General features: G+C 54.3%; 1 protein-coding gene across 1 annotated transcript; it reads left to right on the plus strand.

Annotated features, from left to right (window-relative positions):
* The first annotated feature begins 1502 nt into the window (after window positions 1-1502).
* Window positions 1503-21788, plus strand: CCM2L (CCM2 like scaffold protein). The gene is made up of 10 exons (XM_055139532.1): window positions 1503-1935; window positions 6997-7164; window positions 10038-10121; window positions 10228-10411; window positions 11716-12173; window positions 16293-16428; window positions 17588-17651; window positions 19102-19231; window positions 19713-19851; window positions 21210-21788. The coding sequence occupies exons 1-10, from the start codon at window positions 1906-1908 to the stop codon at window positions 21521-21523; spliced, it is 1707 nt and encodes a 568-aa protein (XP_054995507.1). The 5' UTR covers window positions 1503-1905; the 3' UTR covers window positions 21524-21788.
* Window positions 21789-22920: the final 1132 nt, after the last annotated feature.

The raw sequence follows: 22920 nt of genomic DNA on the forward strand, positions 1-22920 counted from the left end.
GGGTGTACAGAGCACTTTGAGCCTCGAGGCCCCGAGCAAGCCTTCAGCTCCAGAAGAGGCAGAAATCCCAGGCCCACCTCTTATTCACCACGTGATCTCCTTAACCCAGCTTCTGCAGTTCTACCTGTTTTTATTATTGTTGTAGAGCCACACCCATTAGTGCAGGGGTGAGGTGGGTGCTGGGAGGGGTCATGGTCTGCAGGGGGTCATACTCAGGGCGTCTACCATTGGAAAAATCTCATCTGTTTTTAAAAATTCTGCCTAATAAGGATTTCTATTCATCCCATAAACTGGTACCCTGGGGTTAAGGGGAATAAGTGAGATGAAAGTCATTAAGTTGGGGCTCAGCAGAGAGCCACACAGGGAGGCTTTTTTCCCTAATATTCTCCCAAGGGACAGTTAAACACTGGCCCTGAGCACTGGACCATCAGGTCAGCCTCGTCAGGAAAGACCCTATTTAAAGAAGCCCAAACTGCTTAGAACAGGAAAATTCCTAGACAGGAAAATTAATTAATTAATTAATATTTTTTTATTTAAAAAAAAGAATCGCCTAGACTTTCATATACTTCATACTTTTGTTTCTGTGTGGAATCCACACCTGGAAGTGCTCAGGGCTTAGTCCTGGCTCAGTGCTCAGGAATTACTCCTAGTGGTGCTCGGGAGACCATACGAGGGCCTGGGGATGGAACCCAGGTCAGCTGAGTGCATGGCGAGCCTCCTACCCGCCATCTCTCTCTCTCTCCAGTCCCACTTCATACTTATCTAGTGCTTTTAATACGCCAGGAGATTTCCTCATGCATTTAATTTTACAAAGTCACTGTGAGGCCAGACTCAAAGTAGGACCCATTTTGCAGATGCAAACCCAAGAGATTAAGAATCCTGTCCAATGAAAAAAAAAAAAAAAGAATCCTGTCCAATGGGGCCAACGTGATAGTACAGCAGGTAGGGCATTTGCCTTGCATGCGGCTGACCTGGGTTCAATCCCCAGCGTCCCATATGGTCCCCCAAGAACCACCAGGAGTAATTCCTGAGTATAGACCCAGGAGTCACCCCTGAGTGACACCAGTGTAACCCAAAAAGTCAAAAAAGAAAGAGTCCTACTCAAAATCATAGCCCTAGTAGGTGACAGAGCTAGAGTTCAAACCCAGCCAGCCTGCCTCCATGTGTACCCCCTTCCATTAAGATAATTAATTTCTAAAATATTCTCTTTCTGGGATAAAAGGTCTGATCATTCATGGTGCTTCTCCCACCCACTCACGTTTACTTCTCAGGCCAGTAGCCCGAAGAGGGAGGCGGTGTTGACTCCCCAATCATGGAGGGGAAATTGAGGCTGCGAGAAGGGAAACTGACCAGTCTTGCCAAGGTCAGGGGACCAGCTCAGTGGCAGAAGTGGGAGTGGGATTTGGGATTTTCCGACTCCAAATTCAGAGGTCGTGGGGCTGGAGCGATAGCACAGCGTAGGGTAGGGCGTTTGCCTTGCACTTGGCCAACCCGGGTTCAATTCCCAGCATCCCATATGGTCCCCTGAGCACAGCCAGGGGTAATTTGTGAGTGCAGAGCCAGGAGTAATCCCTGTGCATCTCTGGGTGTGACCCAAAAAGCAAAAAAATAAAATAAAATAAAATAAAAATAAATAAAATAAAATAAATTCAGAGGTCGCTTCCCCACCTTCCTCCGTTCCCAAGGCCCCGAAACTGCCTCCTGGCGGAGGGCCACTCCTCAGCCAGCCAGTGGGTCCCCAGGCTGAGTCCTTCAGTGTGTCCCAGCCCCCCTCACTGTCAGACAGGAGGGGCAGGAACTGCGAGGCTGGTGGAGTTTCCGACCAGGCAGGAAAAAGAACAAAGGGATTGTGGGGGAGAGGCGGAGGGGGCGCAGGGACAGTGGCCACACAGGGAACGCTGCACCATGGAATATGAAGTCAAGAAAGGGAAAAAGGTAGGTGGGAGACCGGGAGAGGCGTCCTTGGAGCTGGGGGAGCGAAAGCCGGGGTGGGGGGCGGTGCAGGGGGTGGGGTGATGGATAATGAGCTGCTTCGGGAGGAACTTTCTTCTCCCTTGGAAGGTGCGTCCCCCCCTTTACTCTTGGGAAGTCAGATGTTCGGGCTCCAAAGCCCCTCACCTGTGTCTCCACTCCCAGTGCCTGCCTGGAGTGATCAGGGAACCTTCTAGAGAAACCGGGAGACATGGAGCCATTAGGGAGAGCACCCCACAGGCTTCTCCAGGGTTCCTCGTGCCTCCCTTCACCTCCTTCTGAGACGGAGGGACAGACAGGCCCCACTGCCATCCCCCTTCCCGGTCAGGACCTCGTCTGGGCGGTGCTGTGCTGAGAAGCTGAGACCCTCATTCCGAAGTCTCTGTGCAGAGGGGTTCCAATCGAGCACACCGCACTGGGCCGCACGGTCTGCTCTTCATCCCTCTCTGACTCACGGGTTTTCTACTCTGAGCCTAGAAGCGTAACACAAGGTCAAGGCGCTGGTTTTGCACACAGCTGACCCAGCTTATTCCCCAGCCCCCCATGCGAGTCCAGGGCCCAGAGCCAGGAGGAGGCCCTGAGTCCTGAAGGGTGTGACCCACCCCAGGCTTTCTAGTCTGATTCTCTGTGCATCTCCCTCGGCTGTCTTTGCTCTCAGCTAGCCCTGGAGGTCCCTCCTCCCCCCTATCACACTATCAAGGTGAGACAGAACAGGTAGGGTAATGGGCTAAGCCCAGAGTTTGCATTTAGGAAGCCCAGGTTTTATGCCTTGTCCCCAGGTGTGACCCCCGGAGAAAGAGCTGGGAATAGTCCTTGAGCACTGCCAGATATAGTCCAAAACCTTGCCCAATGTCAGTAAACGTAAAGCTGCCAAAAAATCTGAGAGATGAGATAGCAGGAGACCTAGCCCTACATAGGTCAGCTTGAGCCTTAGCTGTGATGCTGGAAAGAAAGGGAGATAGAAGCATATTTCAGGCAGAGAAAAACAGCATATGCCAATGCCCTGTGGTGGTAATAAAGGACGTGACGAATGAGAATTGTAAGGGACCTTTTTGGTACTTGGAATGAGGTGCAGGCAGATCAATCAAAAGGAGATTGATCTGCAGGGCATTGGGTAGAGCTGGAATATTTGGGACTATAGACAAAATATTTGGGGCAGCAGACAAAAATAGGTACGGCTGCATGCCATTCACGCATGCGCACATGCTTGCACAAGCAGCATAGTCCTAAACCCATTCTGGCATTCAAGAGTTCCACAAATGACCGTTTCTGCACTCAGCCCCAACCTCAGTGGAGAGGCAAAGAGGAAATCTCCCCTACCCATCTAGGCTCGAGGGGTGCTGAGCTAGCAAACTAACAGCAGGCCACCTAGTAGGAGGCAACGTATTTTTGAATGAGGTAAGTCTGGAGAAGCTCTCTGGATGTAAATTCTAATGTAAAGGAGCCCCAAACAAGCTTCGCTTTTGATTATTTATTTATTTATTTATTTATTTATTTTGCTTTTTGGGTCACTCTCGGCAGATGCTCAGGGGTTACTCCTGGCTCTGCACTCAGAATTATTCCTGGCGGTGCTCAGAGGACCATATGGGATGCTGGGAATCGAACCCGGGTCAGCCGCATGCAAGGCAAACGCCCTACCCGCTGTGCTATTGCTCCAGCCCTCCTTTTGCTTTTTTTTTTTTTTTTGCTCTTTGGGTCACACCTGGCGATGCACAGGGATTACTCCTGGCTCTGCACTCAGGAACTACCCCTGGCCGTGCTCAGGGGACCATATGGGGTGCTGGGATTTGAACCCGGTCGGCCACGTGCAAGGCAAACGCCCTACCCGCTGTGCTATCTCTCCAGCCCCCTCCTTTTGCTTTTTAAAGCCAGAGCTAAGGAATGGGACTGGGGCTTGAGGTTCAAGGAGAGAGGAGGAGGACTTGCATGAAGAAAAGACCCCAGACTTTCTCTTGCCTGTTCAAGTTGGTTTTTTCCCCCAGGGCCAGAGTGATAGTACAGCAGGTAGGGCATTTGCACATGACTGACCTGGTTTGATCCCTGGCACCCCGTATGGTTTCCGGAGCCCTGCCAGGAATGAAACCTGGGCACAGAGACAGGAGTAAGGTGTGAGCATGTTCTTTGTGGCCCCAAGCAAACAAATAAACGAAAAGATAGTTCGCTCAGATGGATTATTTCTGGGGCTAAATTAAATCTGGGGACTATCCACAAATTGGAACCCTCGAAGCAGTTATAGGAGTACTAAAAATGTCTCTTGAGCCTGCCAGAGCCTTGGCTGATCTTAGGTCAAGATCATCCACATGCCCATGTGACATGGTTGTGGAGAGGCCTCGCCACCAGCCGACTGCATCAGCTCCTCCACGCTCAGCTTCGTGCTGGTGTTCATCCAGCGCTGGAGGCCCCGGGCCTGTGCATCTGCTGTGCCCTCTGCTTGGGAAGCCATACCCCAGATGCTTTGTTCTCAGAGCTTCCAGGCACTTCATTTGGGCACCCTTGGGGAGGAGGCTCACAGTTTGAGCTGGGCATGCGTCAGAATCACCTGCTGTGATCAAGAAAATACAGATCACAGGGCCTCAGCCCCAAGTTCGGATTGAATACATCTCCAGGGAGCATGACACCTCTGTAGAGGTGTGTCTGCCTCTCAAAATCCTGGGGGGCTCTGCCGCTGTGGATCCCAGAGCCCCACTGGAGAGCTGCTGCTTTAGCACCTCGCTGCGTCCGGGCCAGTGTTTTCGGTCTGTGTTAGCTCGTTTGGGGGCCACACCCAAAGGTGTACCGGGACTGCTCACTCAGTGCTCTGGGGTTGCTTGCAGTGGTGCTCAGGGTTCTGGATGGTGCTGGGGATTGAACCCAGGCCTCCCGCATGCAAAACTTTGTCTCAATCCTCTGGATCCAGACTAACTTCTTAAACTGTGGGTAATGACCGTATAGGGGGTTGCATAATTGAATGTGGGGGCTTCGGGAGGGGGTAGAAATTGTCACCTTAAAAGGTTTCTGAGGGGCTGGAGTGATAGCACAGCAGGTAGAGTGTTTGCCTTGCACGCAGCCGACCCGGGTTCGATCCCCAGCATCCCATATGGTCCCCCAGCACCGCCAGGAGTGATTCCTGAGTGCAGAGCCAGGAGTACCTCTGTGTAATGCCGGGTGTGACCCCTACCCCCCAAAAAAAAGGTTTCTGAATGTGCAACAATTAAAATGTAATTCATTTTTACAGGAATCAGGTGTTTCTGGCAGTTATGGTCCGTGTTGCATTTCTTAGGCTGAAGGGGGTTTGGTGTGAGCCCTTAAGGAGCCCTGCTCTAGAGCAGAGCTCCAATTTCCTTGGTTGTTGCTAAAGTGATTGGAAACCACATAGTTCCAGGGACTGAACCCAGGACCTCACACACATAGCATGTGACACTATACTTGCCCACACTCCCAACCCTCCAATTTCCTTCTGAGATCTTGATGTCAAGAGCTGGACGAAGGGCCTGGAATTTGCACCATTAGTTTTCTCTATAAAATTTTCAATTTTATGCAAATTCACACTGCAAACTTATTAACTTGCACCTGAGCACCCCCAGGAGTGACCCCTGAATACAGAGCCAGGAGTAAACCCTGAGCACAGCTGGGTGTAACTCTCCCTGTCTCCACCCCCATCCACCCCCCGAGAGGGGGAAAAAGAAAAATAAAATTATTATGCAGTTGGACTGGAGCAATAGCACAGCGGGTAGGGCATTTGCCTTACAGGTGGCTGACCTGGGCTTGATTCCTCCGTCCCTCTCGGAGATCTTGGCAAGCTACCGAGAGTATCCCATCCACACAGCAGAGCATGGCAAGTTCCCCGTGGCGTATTCAATATGCCCAAAACAGTAACAATAAGTGTCATAATGAAGACGTTACTGGTGCCAACTCCACTCAAGCAAATCGATGAACAAAGGGACCACAGTGCTACAGTGCTACAGTGTATTTTTTGTGGTCATGGGCTACACCCAGTGGTGAGCTACTCCTGGCTGCTCTTGGCTCTGTGCTCACGGGTTATGCCTGGTAATGGTGGTTGGGGAACCAACCGTATGTAATATTGGAACTCTAACCAGGTAGTAGATTTAGCCACAAGCTAGGCAAATGCCATAACCCCTATACTATATCTCTAGTCCACTAATGCATTTTTTATATCTAATAATTAGCAAAGCAAGAAAACAGCTTAACAAATGCTTGTGGCCCCTGTGACTGTCACTTTCATCCCATTGCTCATCGATTTGTTCGAGTGGGCACCAGTAACGTCTCTCATTGAGAGACTTATTATTACTGTTCTTGGCATTTCCAATACGCACGGGTAGCTTGCCGGGTTCTGCCACGTGGGCTCGATACTCTCGGTAGCTTGCCCTACACAAGTAAAATTTTAACCTGTCTTTTTTTTTTTTTTTTTTTTTTTTGCTTTTTGGTTTTTGGGGCTCTGCACTCAGGAATTACTCCAGGTGGTGCTGGGGGAGCAAATGGGATGCCGGGGTCGGCCCTGTGCGAGGCAAACACCCTCCCCGCTGTGCTATTGCTCCAGCCCCAACCTTTCTCTGTCTTGCTGAAGCCTGGGTCCGTTCCTTCAGTGGGATCCGGTGCCCTGGCAGGACCTCCCCACTCGGCTGGGTGTTTAGAAGGGAGTCCCTAGGACCAGACTTTTCAGCACTAACTACTGAGGTCAGCCTGTTCCCTCTCTGAGGCTTCATTTCTCTATCTCTAAAATGGGGGTTACAGAAGTATTCCTGTTCACAGAAAATCTGTGAGAATTAAACCAGGGAAGGTGGGGCCGGAGAGACAGAACAGGGTTTAAGTCATTTGCCTTGTATGTGGCCAGGCTCACTGTGATCCCTGGCCCTGTGTATGGTTCTCTGAGCACAACCAGGAGTGATGCCTGAGCACAGAGCCAGGAGTAAGCCCTGAGCACCTGCTGGTGTGCCCCCATTCACCCAAATCAAGGAAGGTGAGTGCTTGATAGAGCGGCTCATTGCTGACTTTCTTACTGTCTGCCCCCCCTCACTCCTCCCCCAGGGCTTTGTGTCACCCATCCGTCGGCTGGTATTCCCCAAGGCAGCACGCCGGGCAGCCTGTCGGAGCAACGTGAGCCGCAGGCCTCTGCATTCGATGCCCCTCTACCCCCCCGACTACCTCATCGACCCCCAGATTCTGCTGTGCGACTACCTAGAGAAAGAGGTTAAGGTATGTGCAGGATGAGAAGCCGGGGTCCTGGAGAGAAAACATTTAGGTGAGGAGTGCAGTGTGCAGCGGGGGAGGGCCTGCAAGAGGAACTGACAAAGAGAGGCGTGGGACATGACACAGTGAAAAAAAAAATTCAAATTTTATTTTCATAAAGTTGTTGCACAATAATGGATTGCATTCAATATTTTGACACCAGTCCCACCACCATCATTATACCTTCCCACCGCCATGATTTTGAATTTTCCCACCACCACTCAAACCTGCCAAAAAGGCATATGCTAGATAATTTATTTTGCATTGCTTGTTAGGAATAGCAGAAGATGTCGTGCAGCCTCCTAGAGTTCTAACATTTGAGATATTTAGGGTCTGGAGAAATCTCTGCGGTGAGCTGCTCGGTTCTGAGGTTCTTTTGTGTGTCTCTGGGTCATGGCTGTTAATGAGCTCACATAGCAGCCGGAGGCAGTTCACGGGCTTGATATCCAGGGTCCTATAGGGGTGGGGAGATGAGCAGGCCCGGCCCACCCCCTGTCCACTGAGGCCTGGAGTTTGCAGTCACTGGACCCGTGTTCTTGGGCTTTTCATTGAGTTCTGGAAGTTGGCAGCCGCCGGTATGCCAAGGGAACAGGTGGAGGGGCAACATCTGCTCCCGTCTGAGGCACCCCGGTGAAATCAGCCTGGCACAAGGCCCAGTGGCATCTCTGCAGTGAGCTGTTTGGTTACGAGATTCTTTTGTGTGTCTCAAAAATTTTTACATCTACAATTTGAGATCCTTCACAAAACCCCCAAGCAGTGACCAGGAGAAGGGAGTCCTTATTCCTTATTCCTTTTAAACAAAGAAACATTCACGAAGCTTTGTCAAGGCAGTAGAATTTGAGCTGGGAGGGTAACACCCAGTGAAAGAAGATTTATCGCAGCCCTAAATTCTCTGCATCGGTGATAGGGAGGTCTTCAGTCCCCCCAGGAGGAGATTTATCCCCTGCTCTCAGTGAAGAAAGGCAAAGGGAGGGGGGAGGTCGGAGTGACCTTCCCGCTTCCGCCCTGCTGTCGGGGCTCCTTCGGAGGCAGGCATCACTAAGCAGGATGGTGTGTCGGGATGTGATCAGGCGAGCTCCTGCTCTCCCGCTCACCAGCCCTCATCCACCGCAGGCAGGGCAGCCAGGCCAGGCTGCGCTCTGCCTTCTGCTGTGCACCCTCTGCCCGAGACCTCCACTTCCGGCTCTCAGCGTCCCCATCCCTGCAGAGGGTGGGGGATTCTTCTGGGGAGCACAGACCGGAAAGTGCTCTGTGCATGGAGCCGCCACACCTTCCTGGGAGGTTTGAGTGCACGGACGTTGTTGCAACCCACACAGTGTCCAGGTTACAGGAAGCCAGGGCTGCAACCCCCCAATGGCTCAGGCCATGTCAAGGTGCTCCTAGCTTAGGGACACCATGAAGGCGCGATAGTGAGTCTTTGTCAGCAAGGAAGATTTAGATGGGGGTAGGTATGGCAGATTTAGCAAAAACAGGAGCCCACTTACGTTGAAAAAAAAAATTTTTTTTTTTTTGAGGAGGCGCATCCAGTAGTACCCAGTGCTTACTCTTGGCTCTGCACTCAGGGGTCATTTCTGGCAGTGCTCAAGGGATTATAAGGAATCCAGGGTTCAAACCCAGGTCAGGCACATACAAGGCACATGTCTTACCCACTGTATTATCTTCATGGCCCCTACATTTGAATTTTTGATAAGCAATGATTTACACTTTTTTGGTATTTATATGTCTCAAATATTGCATAGAGGGGCCAGAAGGGGGGGGGGTCAGGCAGGGCACTTGCCTTGGTGACCAGAGCACTTCCAGGAGTGAGCTCTGAGCACAGAGCCAGGAGTATGGCCTGGGCACTGCCAGGTATGGCCAAAACCTCGCAGTTTCCCACAAAATAATTGCATGGAACTAAAAATAGTTTTTTAAACCCCCTCTTTTTTTCTTTTTTGCTTTCTGATTCACACCCAGCGATGCACGAAGATTATTCCTGGTTCATGCACTCAGGAATACTCCTGGCATGCATATGGGATGCTGGGATCAAACCCGGGTCGGCCGCGAGCAAGGCAAATGCCTTACCCGCTATGCTATCACTCCAGCCCTTTAAAAACGTTTTTTAAAAAAGTAATTGTTCACGTGGATTTCAAATTTAGCCAGATCTTATATTTTCTAGGAGATACTCCCTAGAAAATAAAGATAAAGTGGTGGAGTTCACCTGGAAAACTAAAACTGAAAACAAAAGTATCAGATTGAACAACATTTAGGTGACAACATTAAACTAAACCTGAGAATGAAGAATTGGATTGTTGGCGGGGAACCTTATTTTCCTGACAACTTTCCATACTGACCTAATACAGCAAGTCTTTCCTTTCCCTCTGACTTCAGTGACAGGATCTCAGGGGCCAAGGGACTTTGTACAATCATCTGACAGCCGTGTGTGGGGTGGCAGGGCCCCTCCAGCCAAGCAGGAATCTATGAGTGGTTCCTTTAGGCCACTAGACTGTCTTTGCTTCTCTCCTACCTACAGAACTTTGTGTTCGAGCAATCTAAGCTAGCAGCGGGACCTGGGGATGTGGAGGTCAGTTTTGCCTCTTTGAGCTATAAAATATCTGGCAGATGATTTGGCTTCGTAGTGCCTTTGCCTCTCATCTTTAAAGGGAATATGAATGAGCGTACTCATTCACACGACTCTCAGGACTGTCTGCCTTCTTACAACCCCCTTAATGATAGCAATCACCAGGCTATTAATAATTCATTAGTTCTAATCTCAGTCTAAAGGCACAGTGTCAGGACTTCTAAGGTTTCAGGGTAATGTTTATCTGCCCATCGCCCACCAGTCTCCTCCGTTTCCCATCCAGTTCCTGGGCCACCTCACCTGGGTGACATCTTCACTGAATCCCTCCAGCCGGGACGAGCTCCTGCAACTGCTGGACACGGCCAGGGTGAGGCTTGGGGGGCCCTGGGGGAGGGGCAGGGTCTTGCTCCCTTTCCTCTTCCCCACCGCTCCCTCTCCGGGAACTCAAAATATTCCCCGGCCTACCCATGCAGCAGCTGAAAGAGCTACCGTTGAAGACCACGGCGGAGCAGGACAGCATCCTGAGCCTGTCCGCCCGCTGCCTGCTGCTCACCTGGCGCGACAACGAGGAGCTGATCCTACGCATCCCCACGCACGAGATCGCCGCCGCCTCCTACCTGCAGGACGACGCACTGCACCTGCTAGTGCTTAAAACTGGTACAAAGGGCGGGGCGGGAGCTGGGACAGGGCCAGGAGATGGGTCTAGCCTGGCAAGGGTAGAAACCGTGGGCAGGACCTGAGGCTGGATGATGATGGGGAGATGAAAAAGGACTAAGCCCGGTACCACAAGGCTAGAGCAGGTCGTTTGCATAACCTGTTTGCACATGACAATATAAAAAGACAGAACCCAAAGAGGCGGACGCAGTATGGGGTGCCTGACACTCCACCAGGACGGAGGTGTTGGAAGAATCTGTTAAGAGAAGTAGAATCCTGCTAGGACTGACTGGGAGCAAAGTTAAAGGGCGTGACGAGGAGGCGTGGCCAGCGTACTGTGAGGCTAGGATGGCACCGGGCCAGGAGGTGAAGTAGGACTTGGGGGCGGGGCCATATGCCAGGGGCGGAGCTCGTGATTGGTGAGAGGCGTCAGACCACGCCCAAGGGAGGAGGGTCTGAGTCTGGGGGCGGGGCTGGAAAGCCGAATCAAAGAGAAGGTCCCCAAATCCTGGAACCCAGGACTGAGATCCAGTCCTGAGACGAGACGGTGGAGGCAGGCGGGCCATCGTCTTCAGTTCTGGGGTTCCGCGGTGGGGTAGAGCGGGAGGGAACAGCGGACGGGATAAAGCCAGGGGAAAGCCTGGGGCTGAAGGCTGGACCCGCAAGAACCGGAGTGGGGTGGGTCCTGCTGCAAGACTTTGAAGCCAGGGATGGGACCAGGGGGTGGGGCCTGAGGTCAGGGGCGGGGACAGTGGGGTTCTGAGGTCAGGGGCAGGAACAAGGTGGAGCCTGCGGCCAGGGGCAGGGACTGAGTGGGGTCTGAGGTCAGGGGAGGGGCTAGGGGGTGGGACCTGAGGTCAGGGGTGGGGACAGTGGGGTTCTGAGGCCAGGGGCAGGGACTGAGTGGGGTCTGAGGTCAGGGGAGGGGCCAGGGGTGGGGCCCGAGGTCAGGGGCGGGGAAAGGGCTGGGGCCTGAGGTCAGGGGCAGGGTCAGTGGGGCTCGGAGGTCAGGGGCGGGAACAAGGTGGAGCCTGCGGCCAGGGGCAGGGACTGAGTGGGGTCTGAGGTCAGGGGAGGGGCCAGGAGTGAGGCCTGAGGTCAGGGTCGGGGACAGAGTCGGGGGTCTGAGGTCAGGGGCGAGGACGGAGGTGGGGCCTGCGTCCAGGGGCTGGGCAAGGGTGGGGCCAGCAGTCGGGGGCGTGGACAGATGCTGTTGGACCCGGGGCGGCGGGGGAGGTGCCCCCAGCATCTGGACGGGCCGCTGAGCCCCGATCCCCAGAGGCTGACGGTCACCCCGGCGCTCCTAGGTCTGGGCGTGGACCCGGTGCCGGCGGGTGTGGACGCCAGCCCCGGCGGCTCGGCGCGCGACCCCGGCCCGCCGGGCGCGGCGCCCGAGAAGCGGCGGGTAGGCACCACGGAGCGGCGCCACACCATCTGCAGCCTGGACTGGAGGATGGCGTGGGGCGGGGGCGCGGGCTCCGAGAGCCGCGCGGCGGGCGGCGGCGGCGGCAGCCTGGAGCGGCAGCGCGCGGGGGCGCGGGCGTCCGGGAGCTGGGAGCGGCGACAGACGTTCAGCGGCAGCTGGGAGCGGCGACACGGCGGCGGCGGTGGCGGCGCGGGCAAGCCGGGCGGCAGCTGGGAGCGGAGGCAGGCGGGCGGCGGAGGCAGCTGGGAGCGGCGGCACCCGGGCTCCAACCCGCTGGACCCGCAGGACCCCAGCCCTGACGCCTACTGCAACCTTGTCATCCTGGCCGTGGCCAACAGGGTGAGCCCCAGGACACCACGCGCCGGTGCGCCCCGCACGGCGAGCGCGACGAGCGGGAGGACTCTGCCCCAATCCTCCACACGCTGTCCCTTTCACGAGGTTCCTGGGGACCACGCCGCTCTTGACCGTGCAAGGACTTCGGTTACCTTGTGCCAGACTCCAAGAGGCCTTTAAGAGGCCGGAGCGATAGCACAGCAGGTAGGGCGTTTGCCTTGCACGCGGCCGACCTGGGTTCGATCCCCGGCATCCCATATGATCCCCCAAGCACTGCCAGGAGCAATTCCTGAGTGCAAAGCCAGGAGTAGCCCCTGAGCATCGCTGGGTGTGACCCAAAAAGAAAAAAAAAAAAAACCAAGAGGCCTTTAAGCCCCGGGCACCCTCAGGACACCTCCCCCTGCTGTCCCTGGAGGATTAGGAAAAAAAAAATCAAAACAGTTTAATCCAACACTCTCCACCAGTCTAGCCCTGCTACTGCTCCAATGATGCCATTGTCCTGACCACAATAAGAAATCATAAGGACGCTAACCAGTCCCCCCCCATACCAGACACAGAACCAGCATTAACTCAGTTCATCGCCACGTTGTCTCCTAGAGACAGACGTGCCTCTGTCCCCTCTATGGAGCAGAAACTGGCTCAGGGACTAAGGGGCTTGTGCAAAGTCACACAGGAAGCACAGGTGATGATTTCAACATTGGAAAGCAGAAACTCAGCGCCTGTACTCTGGGTGCTGGCCCTCTCTCCCCTCCACATCTGGCCCTTGCTTGCTTTGCTTTGCTTTTTCCAGTAAAGCAAGACAGTACTTATTGGACGAAAGGGCGTGGGGCAAAGGAGAAGGAAAGAAATAAGGCTTCAAGAGAGAACAGGAGTTTCAAAGCGCAAATAAGCAAGCAAGCAAACGCAGAGAAAGCAAGTGAGAGGCGTGTCACAGGAGAACACGGGCTTGAAGAGAAAGCCCACCTGCCTTGCTTTCTATTTGGCTCTCTTTACCGATTGCCGGCTTCAAGGGCAGGCATGGAGCTCGGCGCTATGGATTCAGGGATGAAACATGAAGCATAGTTGGAGCCTTCCCTAGGGAGTGCAGGGTCTAGCAAACAGTTTCAAGGCCTGAGTGCTTTAAGCATTTCCTCTGAGCCCGGGCTCCCAGTGCCCTCTGTGTGTGGACTGTGGAAATAAGACAGGTGTGGTGGGGTGGGCTGGAGCCTCTTTCCTCCAAACACCCATCGCTCTGTGCTCTCTGGTCCAGTGCCTTTTTTTTTTTTTTTTGGGTCACACCTGGCAATGCTCAGGGGTTACTCCTGGCTTTGCACTCAGGAATTACTCCTGGTGGTGCCTGGGGGACCATATGGGATGCTGGGAATCGGACCTGGGTCTGCCGCGTGCCAGGCAAATGCCCTACCCGCTGTGCTATCACTCCGGCCCCTGGTCCAATGACTTTTGATTGTTTGGTTTTTGATTGTTTGGGTTTTCTTTTTTCGGGCCACACCCAGTGGTGCTCAGAGCTTTTATTTATTTATTTAGTTAGTTAGTTAGTTAGTTAGTTAGTTAGTTATTGTCTCTGTGCTCAGGAATGACCCCTGGTGGTGCTTTGGGGACTCTATGCAAGGGATGTGCCTTCCCTCCTGCACTGTACCTAGTTCTGTGACTTTTAAAACACAGAACTCCCCAGATCTGAACCCTTCCCACCCAATCTCCAGATGAGCCTCTACACTTAGTCTCACAAACCTAACCAGCCCAAAGCTGAGCTCCCAATTTTTTCCCTCAAACCCGCTCCTCCCTGGGGTCCTTGTTGTAATGAATGGCCACTCTCTTCCTCCTTTGCTCAGTCTTGTTTTGTTTTAGTTTTGAGCCTCCACTGGCAGTGCTCAGGGCTTCTTCTGGTCTGTGCTCAGGATTCACTCCTGATAGTGCTTAGGGAACCGTCTACAGTGCTGGGGTCAGTCATTTGCCAGGCCAGCATCGGATACATACTGTACTCTCTCTCTGGCCTTCTACATTTTGGAAGTTGGTTTGAGTCACACCCGGTGGTACTCAGGGCTTATTCCTGGCTCTGTGCTCAGGGGTCACTCCTGGCATGCTCAGGGGACCAATCTTATATATATCTATATTTATATATATATTTATATATATATTTATATATATTTATATATATACATATATATCAGGGGACCAATAATATATATATATATATATATATATATTGGTTTGTTTTGGCTATTCTTTTCTTTCTCCATCCTTACCTTTGCACGAGCCTGTCAAGCTCCCCCTGGCGGATTTGATATGCCGAATACAGTAACAATAACAGGTCTCATTCCCCTGACCCTGAAAGAGCCTCCAATCATTGGGAAAGACGAGTAAGGAGAGACTGCTAAAATCCCAGGGCTGGGACGAATGGAGACGTTACTGGTGCCCGCTTGAGCAAATCGATGAACAACGGGATGACAGTGCTACAGTGGCAGAGTTTTGTTTTAATCCCTTCCTTCCCTCTGTTGATGTTGTGATGACTAGAACTCCTTCTCCATGCTTGGTGGTGGTGCTCCCATGCTTGACCACAGTGCTCACGGGGGCTCACATTCTGGTTGCAGTGCTTCCACACACCTGGCTGAGGTACTTCCAGAATTGACTGCAGGGGCCAGCCAGCAAGTAGGGCATTTGCCCTGCATGCGCTGCCAACTTGGGTGTGTTCCCCCAGCACCCAATATGGTTCCTCAGTGCACCAGGATTGATCCCCGAGTGCAGAGCCAGAAGTAAACCCTGAGCAAGGCCGGTGTGACCCCAAAACAAACCAAACCAAAAAAAAATGAAAAGAAGAAAAGAAATGATTACAGTGCCAAGGATCATAACTCGCAGAGCTGCCAGGATCGGGCTTGGCACTGGCAGTGGCATCGGAGCTGGCACTCACCACCTCACACTAGCAGGGCCCGCATGTTAGCTGCCAGCCCCTCTCACAGCCTGTTGCTCCTCAGGCCCAGGCCCTGCAGGGCCTCAGCGCCGCACCCTTACGCCTCACAGCCACCGTGTCCACAAGTCAGGGGACCCTCTTTTGAAAACAATGATAATGCATCTACTTCTTCACACTCACTGTCTCACCCAGCCGTACCCCATCCATGCCATCACTCCAGCACACACACAAACCCACCCCCAAAAAACTGATCTCTTAGCAATAGCAAGCCCAGGATTAACCAGTGTCATGAAACCTGCTGTGAGAACAGCACCGTCATGACTCCCCGTTCCCCACTGCTGAGCTCTAGAGTCTATCTGCAGGAAGTACGCACCCCTCCCTGTTTTTAGGGGCTCTGCAAGGATCCATCTCTGTCTGATGACAGTCCATTCCTCCATCCTAAAATGCTGACCCTCAGCTACCTTTTCATTTATACCTAGGACCTTTTTTTTTTTCCCAAGAAAGTTTCACTCAAGAACTTAAGATATTTCTTTCATCTGGGCTGGAGAGATAGTCAAGGGGTTGAGATACTGTCTGCAGGCAGCCGACTCAGGTTTGGTCCCTAGTACCGCTTATGGTCTCCTGAGCACCACCAGGAGTGATCCCTGAGCTCCTAACCCATCCCCCAATTCCTGTCTTCTATCAGAGGCTGAAATGTGTGTGGTTTTCCTGCTTACATTTCTCTGTGGCTACCAGGAAGCTCAGATCTAAATATGGCATCCAGTAATAGGAACTGTATTAAAACTAAAATTAAACGTGTGCGTTTAATTATTCCTCTACTTCTTAGACTTGGAGATCTGGGCTCTAGCCCTGGCTAATTACTTTATTTCTCTGGGCCTCAGTGTCCTCCCTGAAAACCAGACTAAATGAGGGCTTATTTTTAGATGAGCATCAGAAGAGTCCAGGAATTTCCTGGAATTTGGGGTATGTATATATTTTCAAGGCAGAAGAGTTAGAATTGTCACTGGATTCTACAAAGGCACTACAAGTTGCCTGGGATGGGGAATAATTTTGATGGCCTCAGACTGGATTTAAAGGTGTGTGTGTGTGTGTGTGTGTGTGTGTGTGTGTGTGTGTGTGTGTGTGTGTGTGTGTGACTCCCTGAATTGCACTCCCAAGATGAAAATGGGTTATCTGCTCACCGGGGAGGACCTGAGCCCACTGTCCCCACCCTGGATCAGGATGCTGCTGAGGAATCCTGTGCCCTCATCTGCCAAGTCTTCCAGATCATCTACGGGGACCAGAGCATCGAGTGTGTGGACCGGGCCGGCTACCACTACATGTCCACTCCCGAGCGACCATGGCTCTGCAGCCGCAGTGAGTGATCTATCTCCCCCCTGCCTTGTGAAATTGCCTTAAAGGACAGGGGAGTGCCCCAAGATTAGAGCCAAAAAAAAAAAACCTAAAAAACTTTTTTAGGGGGTTTTGATCTTTATGGCAATCACAGTCTCTTCTGGAGTTCAAATCAGGTGTCAGTTTTCACGATGGCTTCAAACAGCTTCCTCGTGAGATGTCCCCGTGCCCAGATTCAGACAAGGGTCCTAGGAGTGGAATCTTGTCTCCCTCTTCTCTGTTTGGTGCCCTGTGAAGGATCCTAGCCACGTGCCCTGTCTGTGCACTGATCTGTTTTACCCCGCTGGGTCAGAAGCAGGGGTCCTGGTTCCTGTGTGCAGCCAAGGGCTGAGATGAGTCAGTAGGAGTTATTATTCAGCTCCAACTATGATGTGCCAAGTTTTCCTTAACCCTCCTGGCACCCGCATCTGTCCTGCTTGCTACTGTATCTGCTGTGCTTTCTGGAGACCAGGGGCAGCGCAGATACTCAAGTCATAAGGTGTTTGTTTGTTTGTTTGTTTGTTTTTATGGATGAAGGAATGCTGTTGGACCTTCTGAGTCTAATTTTATAGTTGAGAACACTGTGGTTCAGTGCGACCAGTAGCTGCTTACGTCGCAGAGCTGGTCCAGGGCAGACTGAGCGGTCAGATGCGGATGTGTCTGGTTGTGCGACTTTGCTCTGAAACAGTCTCATTCCCCACGGCCCCTGCAGGGCCCTGAGGGAGCCTCCCTCTGCGAGGTCGCCCACCCCAGGGAGCTAACAGCCTTTTTGTCCATGCCTGGGAACTGGGAAAACGAATAATCCAGTCCTTCTCATGGGGATCATGATCAAATAAAGGCGCCCACTCAATGCATATTTCAAGCTGTCCGCGCCTTCAACAGATATTCCCAGACATTGGGGGGGAGCAGGAATCAGTATCTTGGCAGGGGCAGGGCCAGGTCGGTAACTTCCGTGACCGCCCCTTTAGCTCGCAGTGAAAGCTGAGACCCTCAGACTTGCATCCTCCCCCTCTCCCCTCCCCCCACCATGCCCCAGTCTCCACCCCAGCCCCGAGGGAGCAGGGCCCAGGGCCTGAGGTTGGGGCCCCAGGAGCAGGGCTGGGGCCCCTGCCTTGACGCCTGTCCCTCTGTCTGCTGGCCCCAGGTGAGAGCTGCCGCACGGACGGGACCTACGCTTACGACGCCGACTTCAGCTGCTGCAGCTCCTTGTGGGTACTGCTCGTGCTGGGGACGCCGTCCTTGCCCACCCGCACCCCACCCTGTGCGCACGCGTGCACACACAATGTTCCCAAGACCCCTGAGAAGCCAGACAGAGCGGGAAAGTGACTCTGCCTTCCTGTGGGGTTGTGGCGAGCCACTGTGGGCGGGAGGTCAGGCTGCTAGAAAGTCCCACACCTGGGAAAAGACCCGGGCAGGCGGGTTCTGAAGCCCACCGTCCTCGCCATCGAGCAACACTGCCGCCTTGTTAGTAAGAATGGAAACCTTACGGTGCTGGGACATTCATTCCAGGAGACAGAAACCTGAGGTTGATGTTTTTCTGAGCACTGTTTGTCAAGAGCCTGCCCTGGGCCCGGCTCTGTGCGTGTGCTACGGATGCGTGGGAGGGAAATTAGGGACTCTCGTAAACGGGCACTGGGCAGAGAGACCTGGTTCTGCTCGGGCTGGCCAACAGTCCAGTGCCGGGACAGTGGAGCCACTATTCCACGGGCACGAGTTGCAGGGCTGAGAAGCACTAAGCAGAAGAGAGGGACATCTGAACCCTCCCGGGAAGACAGGAGGGCACCTCAGAGGTGGTGACACTTGAACTGGGACGTGGAGATTAAAGGGGAGAGAGAACCCTGAGCAGCGGGAGCATCAGGGTGGAGGCGTTCTGGTCTGAGCAGTAGCCAGGGGCCCCTGGAGACTGTGGTCGGGGTGAGGGAGAGAGGGTGGGAGGAAGTTAAGGGGACATGGAGGGGCCCAAGAAGCCCTGTGTAAACCTGGTGAACTTTGTGGACCTGGTGACCACGTGTTCTGGTTTTATTTTGTTTTGGATTTGGTTTTTGGATCACACCTGTTGGTGCTCAGGGCTTACTCCTGGCTCAGCACTCCAAGATCACTCCTGGTAGGACTTGGGGGGCCCTATGGGGTGCTGGGGGTTGAACCCAGGTTGGCCACATGCAAGGCAAGTGCCCTACCCACTGTACTACCTTTCTGGCCCCTGGTTTTGATTTGGAGGGCCACGCCCAGTAGTGCTCCCATGCTATTCCCACCACGCTGCTTGGAGTCACTCCCGGTAGTGCTTAGGGAACCGTGCGGTACCAGGGATGGAACCTGGGCCTCCCTCATACCCAGCCTGCACTCCAGCCCTTGGGGTTTTCTCTGGCTCGTTTGTGATTCCTGTCCGGGAAGGTCAGGGGAAGTTCACTGAGGAAGTGACAGTCAAGATCTGATGATGAGTAACCAGGAGCTGAGCGAAAGGTGGGAGGGGGGACGAGTCCAGGCAGAGGCAAAGCACGTACAAAGGCCAGAGGTGAAGCGTGAGGGGAGAGAGGCCGAGCGACCTGGCCTGAGCTCAGAGGGAGACCAGCTTCAGGGCTGTCGGGACCCAGAGCCTCCCCCTGCAGCCCACCACTGGGAGAGGATCTAAGGGCCTCCTCGCCCCCACTGTGCCTCCAGCAATGGCTCCCAGGACACATTCGAAGCCTGTTACAGTGGCACATCCACGCCCTCGTTCCACGGCTCCCACTGCAGCAGCAGCGACCAGAGCGGCCTGAGCCTTGAGCAGCTGCAGGATTACATGGTCACGGTAAACTGGGAAGGTGCATGCCCCAGGGCTGAGGGGCTGGCGCGGCAGGGAGGGGTCCAGGACTCCTGAAGGGCCCTGTCCATCTGTGATGCACAAGACCTACCCAACTCGAGGATCTATCCAAAAATTTCAACAACAACAACAACAACAACAAAACACCTTTTACTTTGTCGTGTATTTCCACCTGGAGCGGTCTTAGAACACCACTGCAGGGAACGCCCCAGAGGCTGGTACCTGTTAAGAGAATCCTGCCTCTTTCATGTCCGAGCCCGAGAGCCCGCTCTGGTGTTCCAGGATTCGGACCTTCCAGTATTATCAGATGCCTCTGCAGTGGTCCGCACGCTCTCTGGTGGGCCAGGGAAGCCTTTGGAGCGGACCCCTGACCAAACAGGCCCTCGGAGAGGGCTGGGGGGCTTTTCTTCCACAGCACTTGGGGGCTGGGCGTTGTTCCCTGCCGCTGATGTCCAGTGTGTCCCCCCAGCTGAGGAGTAAGCTGGGGCCCCCCGAGATCCAGCAGTTCGCGCTGCTGCTGCGAGAGTACCGGCTCGGGCTGCCCATCCAGGACTACTGCGCAGGCCTGCTGAAGCTCTACGGGGACCGGCGGAAGTTCCTCCTCCTCGGTAAGCCTCCGCGGCGCCCTCGCCCCGCCCCCAAGCACCTCTCCCGGGTCAAGCCCAAACCTCTAGGGGCCCTGAAAGTCTGAACTGGACCCGAGGGGTGGGTGAGTGTGGTGATTTACTCCTTGTCCCTCTGTAAGGGGAGACAGTGAGATCCCGGGGCTTAGAGGAGAGGAGCGAAAGGGGGAAGAACGTGCTAGATGGAGCATGGAGATGAGAAGATCAGCATTGCTGGCCAGAGAGAGAGGGAGAGATGGGGAGAGGGGGCGAGGGGGAGATGGGGAGAGAGAGAGAGAGAGAGAGAGAGAGAGAGAGAGAGAGAGAGAGAGAGAGAGAGAGAGAGTGAGTGAGAGAGAGAGAGAGAAGGAGAGAGAGAAGGAGAGAGAAGGAGGGAGGGAGGGAGAGGGAGAGAGAGAAGGAGGGAGGGAGGGAGGGAGGGAGATAGAGCTCAACTCACTTTGCATGTTGGAGGCTGGGGTGCGAGTACTTCTATTGTCAGGAATAGCCCCCAAACACCACAAGATGTGGTCCCAGCCCCCCCTAAGGAAGAACAGAGCACGCGTGCACACCCACTTCCTCTTCACAGCAAGTCTGGGGATGTTTCTTCCCTTCTGAGCCCAAGACGGAGCTCCATCCAACTCAAGGGGGTTCAGGAAGTAGTTTCAGGTCACACACGAGTAAGAAGGGTGAAGAGCAGCAGCTACAGGGGGGCTAATAGTAAGCCAACAGGCATGTGGCAAGTACCGTGTGGCAAGCACCATCTCATTGGAAGTCCTCCCTCTGGGAAGCAGAAAGTATGATTTGCCCCTACATTTTGCAGATGAGGAAACAGGCTCAGTGAAGCAAAGTCCTTAAGTTACAGAAGCAAGTAGCAACCTAACTTAAAAGCAGTCCAAGGGGCTGGAGCAATAGTGCAGCCGGGGAGGGCGTTTGCCTTGCACGCAGCCAACCTGGGTTCGATTCCCAGCATCCCATATGGTCCCTGGAGCACCGCCAGGAGTAATCCCTGAGTGCAAAGCCAGAAGCAGCCCCTGTGCATCGCCAGGTGTGACCCAAAAAGCTAAAAGTAAAAATTAAAAAGGTAAAAGCAGTCGAAGGAAACAAGTTGTGTGTGCATGGTGCTAAAGTCCTCGCTTCGGGACAGGATTCAGTCTCTCTCTGTTTTCCACGGGAGGGAGGTCAGGCCCGGAGCAGTTCTCTCCTGGCCCCACCGCTGACCCTTGTCATGGCACGAGGAGCGGTAGGAAGGTCACGCAGTGCGGGTCACCACATCCCTGTGGTCTCTGCTGGCTCTTGGACTCCGGTCTCGGGAGGGGTTAGTCCCGCAAGCCCCGGGACTCACCTGGTCCCTGCACCGGCAGGGATGCGCCCCTTCATCCCGGACCAGGACATCAGCTACTTCGAGGGCTTCCTGGAGGGCGTGGGCATCCGCGACGGCGGCATCCTCACCGACAGCTTCGGCCGCATCAAGCGCAGCATGAGCTCCACGTCGGCGTCGGCCGTGCGCAGCTACGACGGCGCGGGGCAGCGGCCGGCCGCGCAGACCTTCCACCGGCTGCTGGCCGACATCACGCACGACATCGAGGCGCTGGCCCCGGACGACGACAGCACGGACGCCGAGGCGCACGACGACTCCCCGGGCGCGGGCGACGCGGCCGAGGACAACTACCTGTAGGCTGCCGCCGCCGCCCGCCTGGGCGACCCCCAGCCCGGCCCCGAGCGCCCCGGGAGCGGCGGTCCAGCCCGCGGGCCCGGCCCTGCAGTCCCCGGAATGGCCTGCAGGGGGCAGGGATGGCGCGGGAGGGTGTGGACCCTGCAGTCTTCTCTGCCTGCTCAGAGTACTGGCCTTGGGAACTTCCTTGCCCGGTGCTCCGAGGGCTCGGCCAACAGAGGGATGCGGAGTGGGCTCCACCTGCTGGTAAAAGGATAAAAAGAATTCCCGGAGACAACCTTTTTCTTTCTTTCTTTCTTTTTTTTTTTTTTTCTGTTTGGTTGGTGTTTTTTGGTGGGGGCCAATTTGAGCCACACCGGGCAGTGCTCTGGGGTTACTTTTGGTTCTGTACTCAGGGATCACTCCTGGAGGTGCCAGGGATCGACCCTGGGTGGGCCGCATGCAAGGCAAGCGCCTTACCTGCCGGACTTTCACTCCGGCCCCTGTGCCCCCTGTTTCATGCTTGTGCACCCCCAGGCTCAAAGGGGACATGGGAAGGGTCTCTGATTCTTAGGTCTTACCCCCCAAAGGACCAGATTCAGACCTGCAAAGGATCTTTCCAAGGCTGTAAACAAAAGGGCTTCCCTTTCTTCCTGATGGCAGGAGTCGGACTAGAGCTTTTTTCTCTTCTGCTGAGAATTGACTGAGATTGCTTGGATCCCAGTGCAGGCACTGAGTCGTGTGGCTCATCCAGGTCTTGGAACTAGAGCCAGACAACATAAGGTCTGGTAGATGTGGGAGAGTCAGAGGCGGGCCCCCCCCCCCCTTGACTCTGGTGCCGTGGACATTAAGGAAGGCCCAGCTGGTGAGAGGTGCTCCAGAATGCCATTCCCTCGGGGCTGGAGAGCTCAGAGGCAAGAGTAACCCCTGAGCATCGCTGATTGTGTTCTAAAAGCCAAACCAAAACCAAACCCCCGAAAAGCCATTCCCTTTCACAGTGAACTGTTTCTCACTCTGTTCACCCTATCTTGTCTGGGGGCCGTGGGATAGGGAACAGAGGTGGGAGGGAGAAGGAAGAGACCCCCAGGGAACTCAGAGTTTGGGAAGAGGAATTGGGTTTTGCCCTCGAAGCATTACAGCAGCCTGGCTGCATGCCCGAGACCCTGAGGAGGAGAAGCCAGAACCCCAGAGCCAGCCATGGCAGCAGGGGGAACCAAGGAGATGTGAAGATGGCAGAAGGCAAAGCCCCACGAGGGAAGTTCTCAGCACGGCCTGAGTGAGCACCCATGGCTGGGAGGAGTGAGCCCTCAGAGGCAGTTCTCAGGGAGGAGCTAAAAAACCAGCGTGGCAGCACCCTCCATCTCCAGACGCACGGCCTTACTGTAAATGGGAACTATTGTCCATTTTAAAGGACTAGGGTG

Source organism: Sorex araneus, chromosome 5 (genome assembly GCF_027595985.1).
Source record: "Sorex araneus isolate mSorAra2 chromosome 5, mSorAra2.pri, whole genome shotgun sequence".
NCBI lineage: Eukaryota > Metazoa > Chordata > Mammalia > Eulipotyphla > Soricidae > Sorex > Sorex araneus.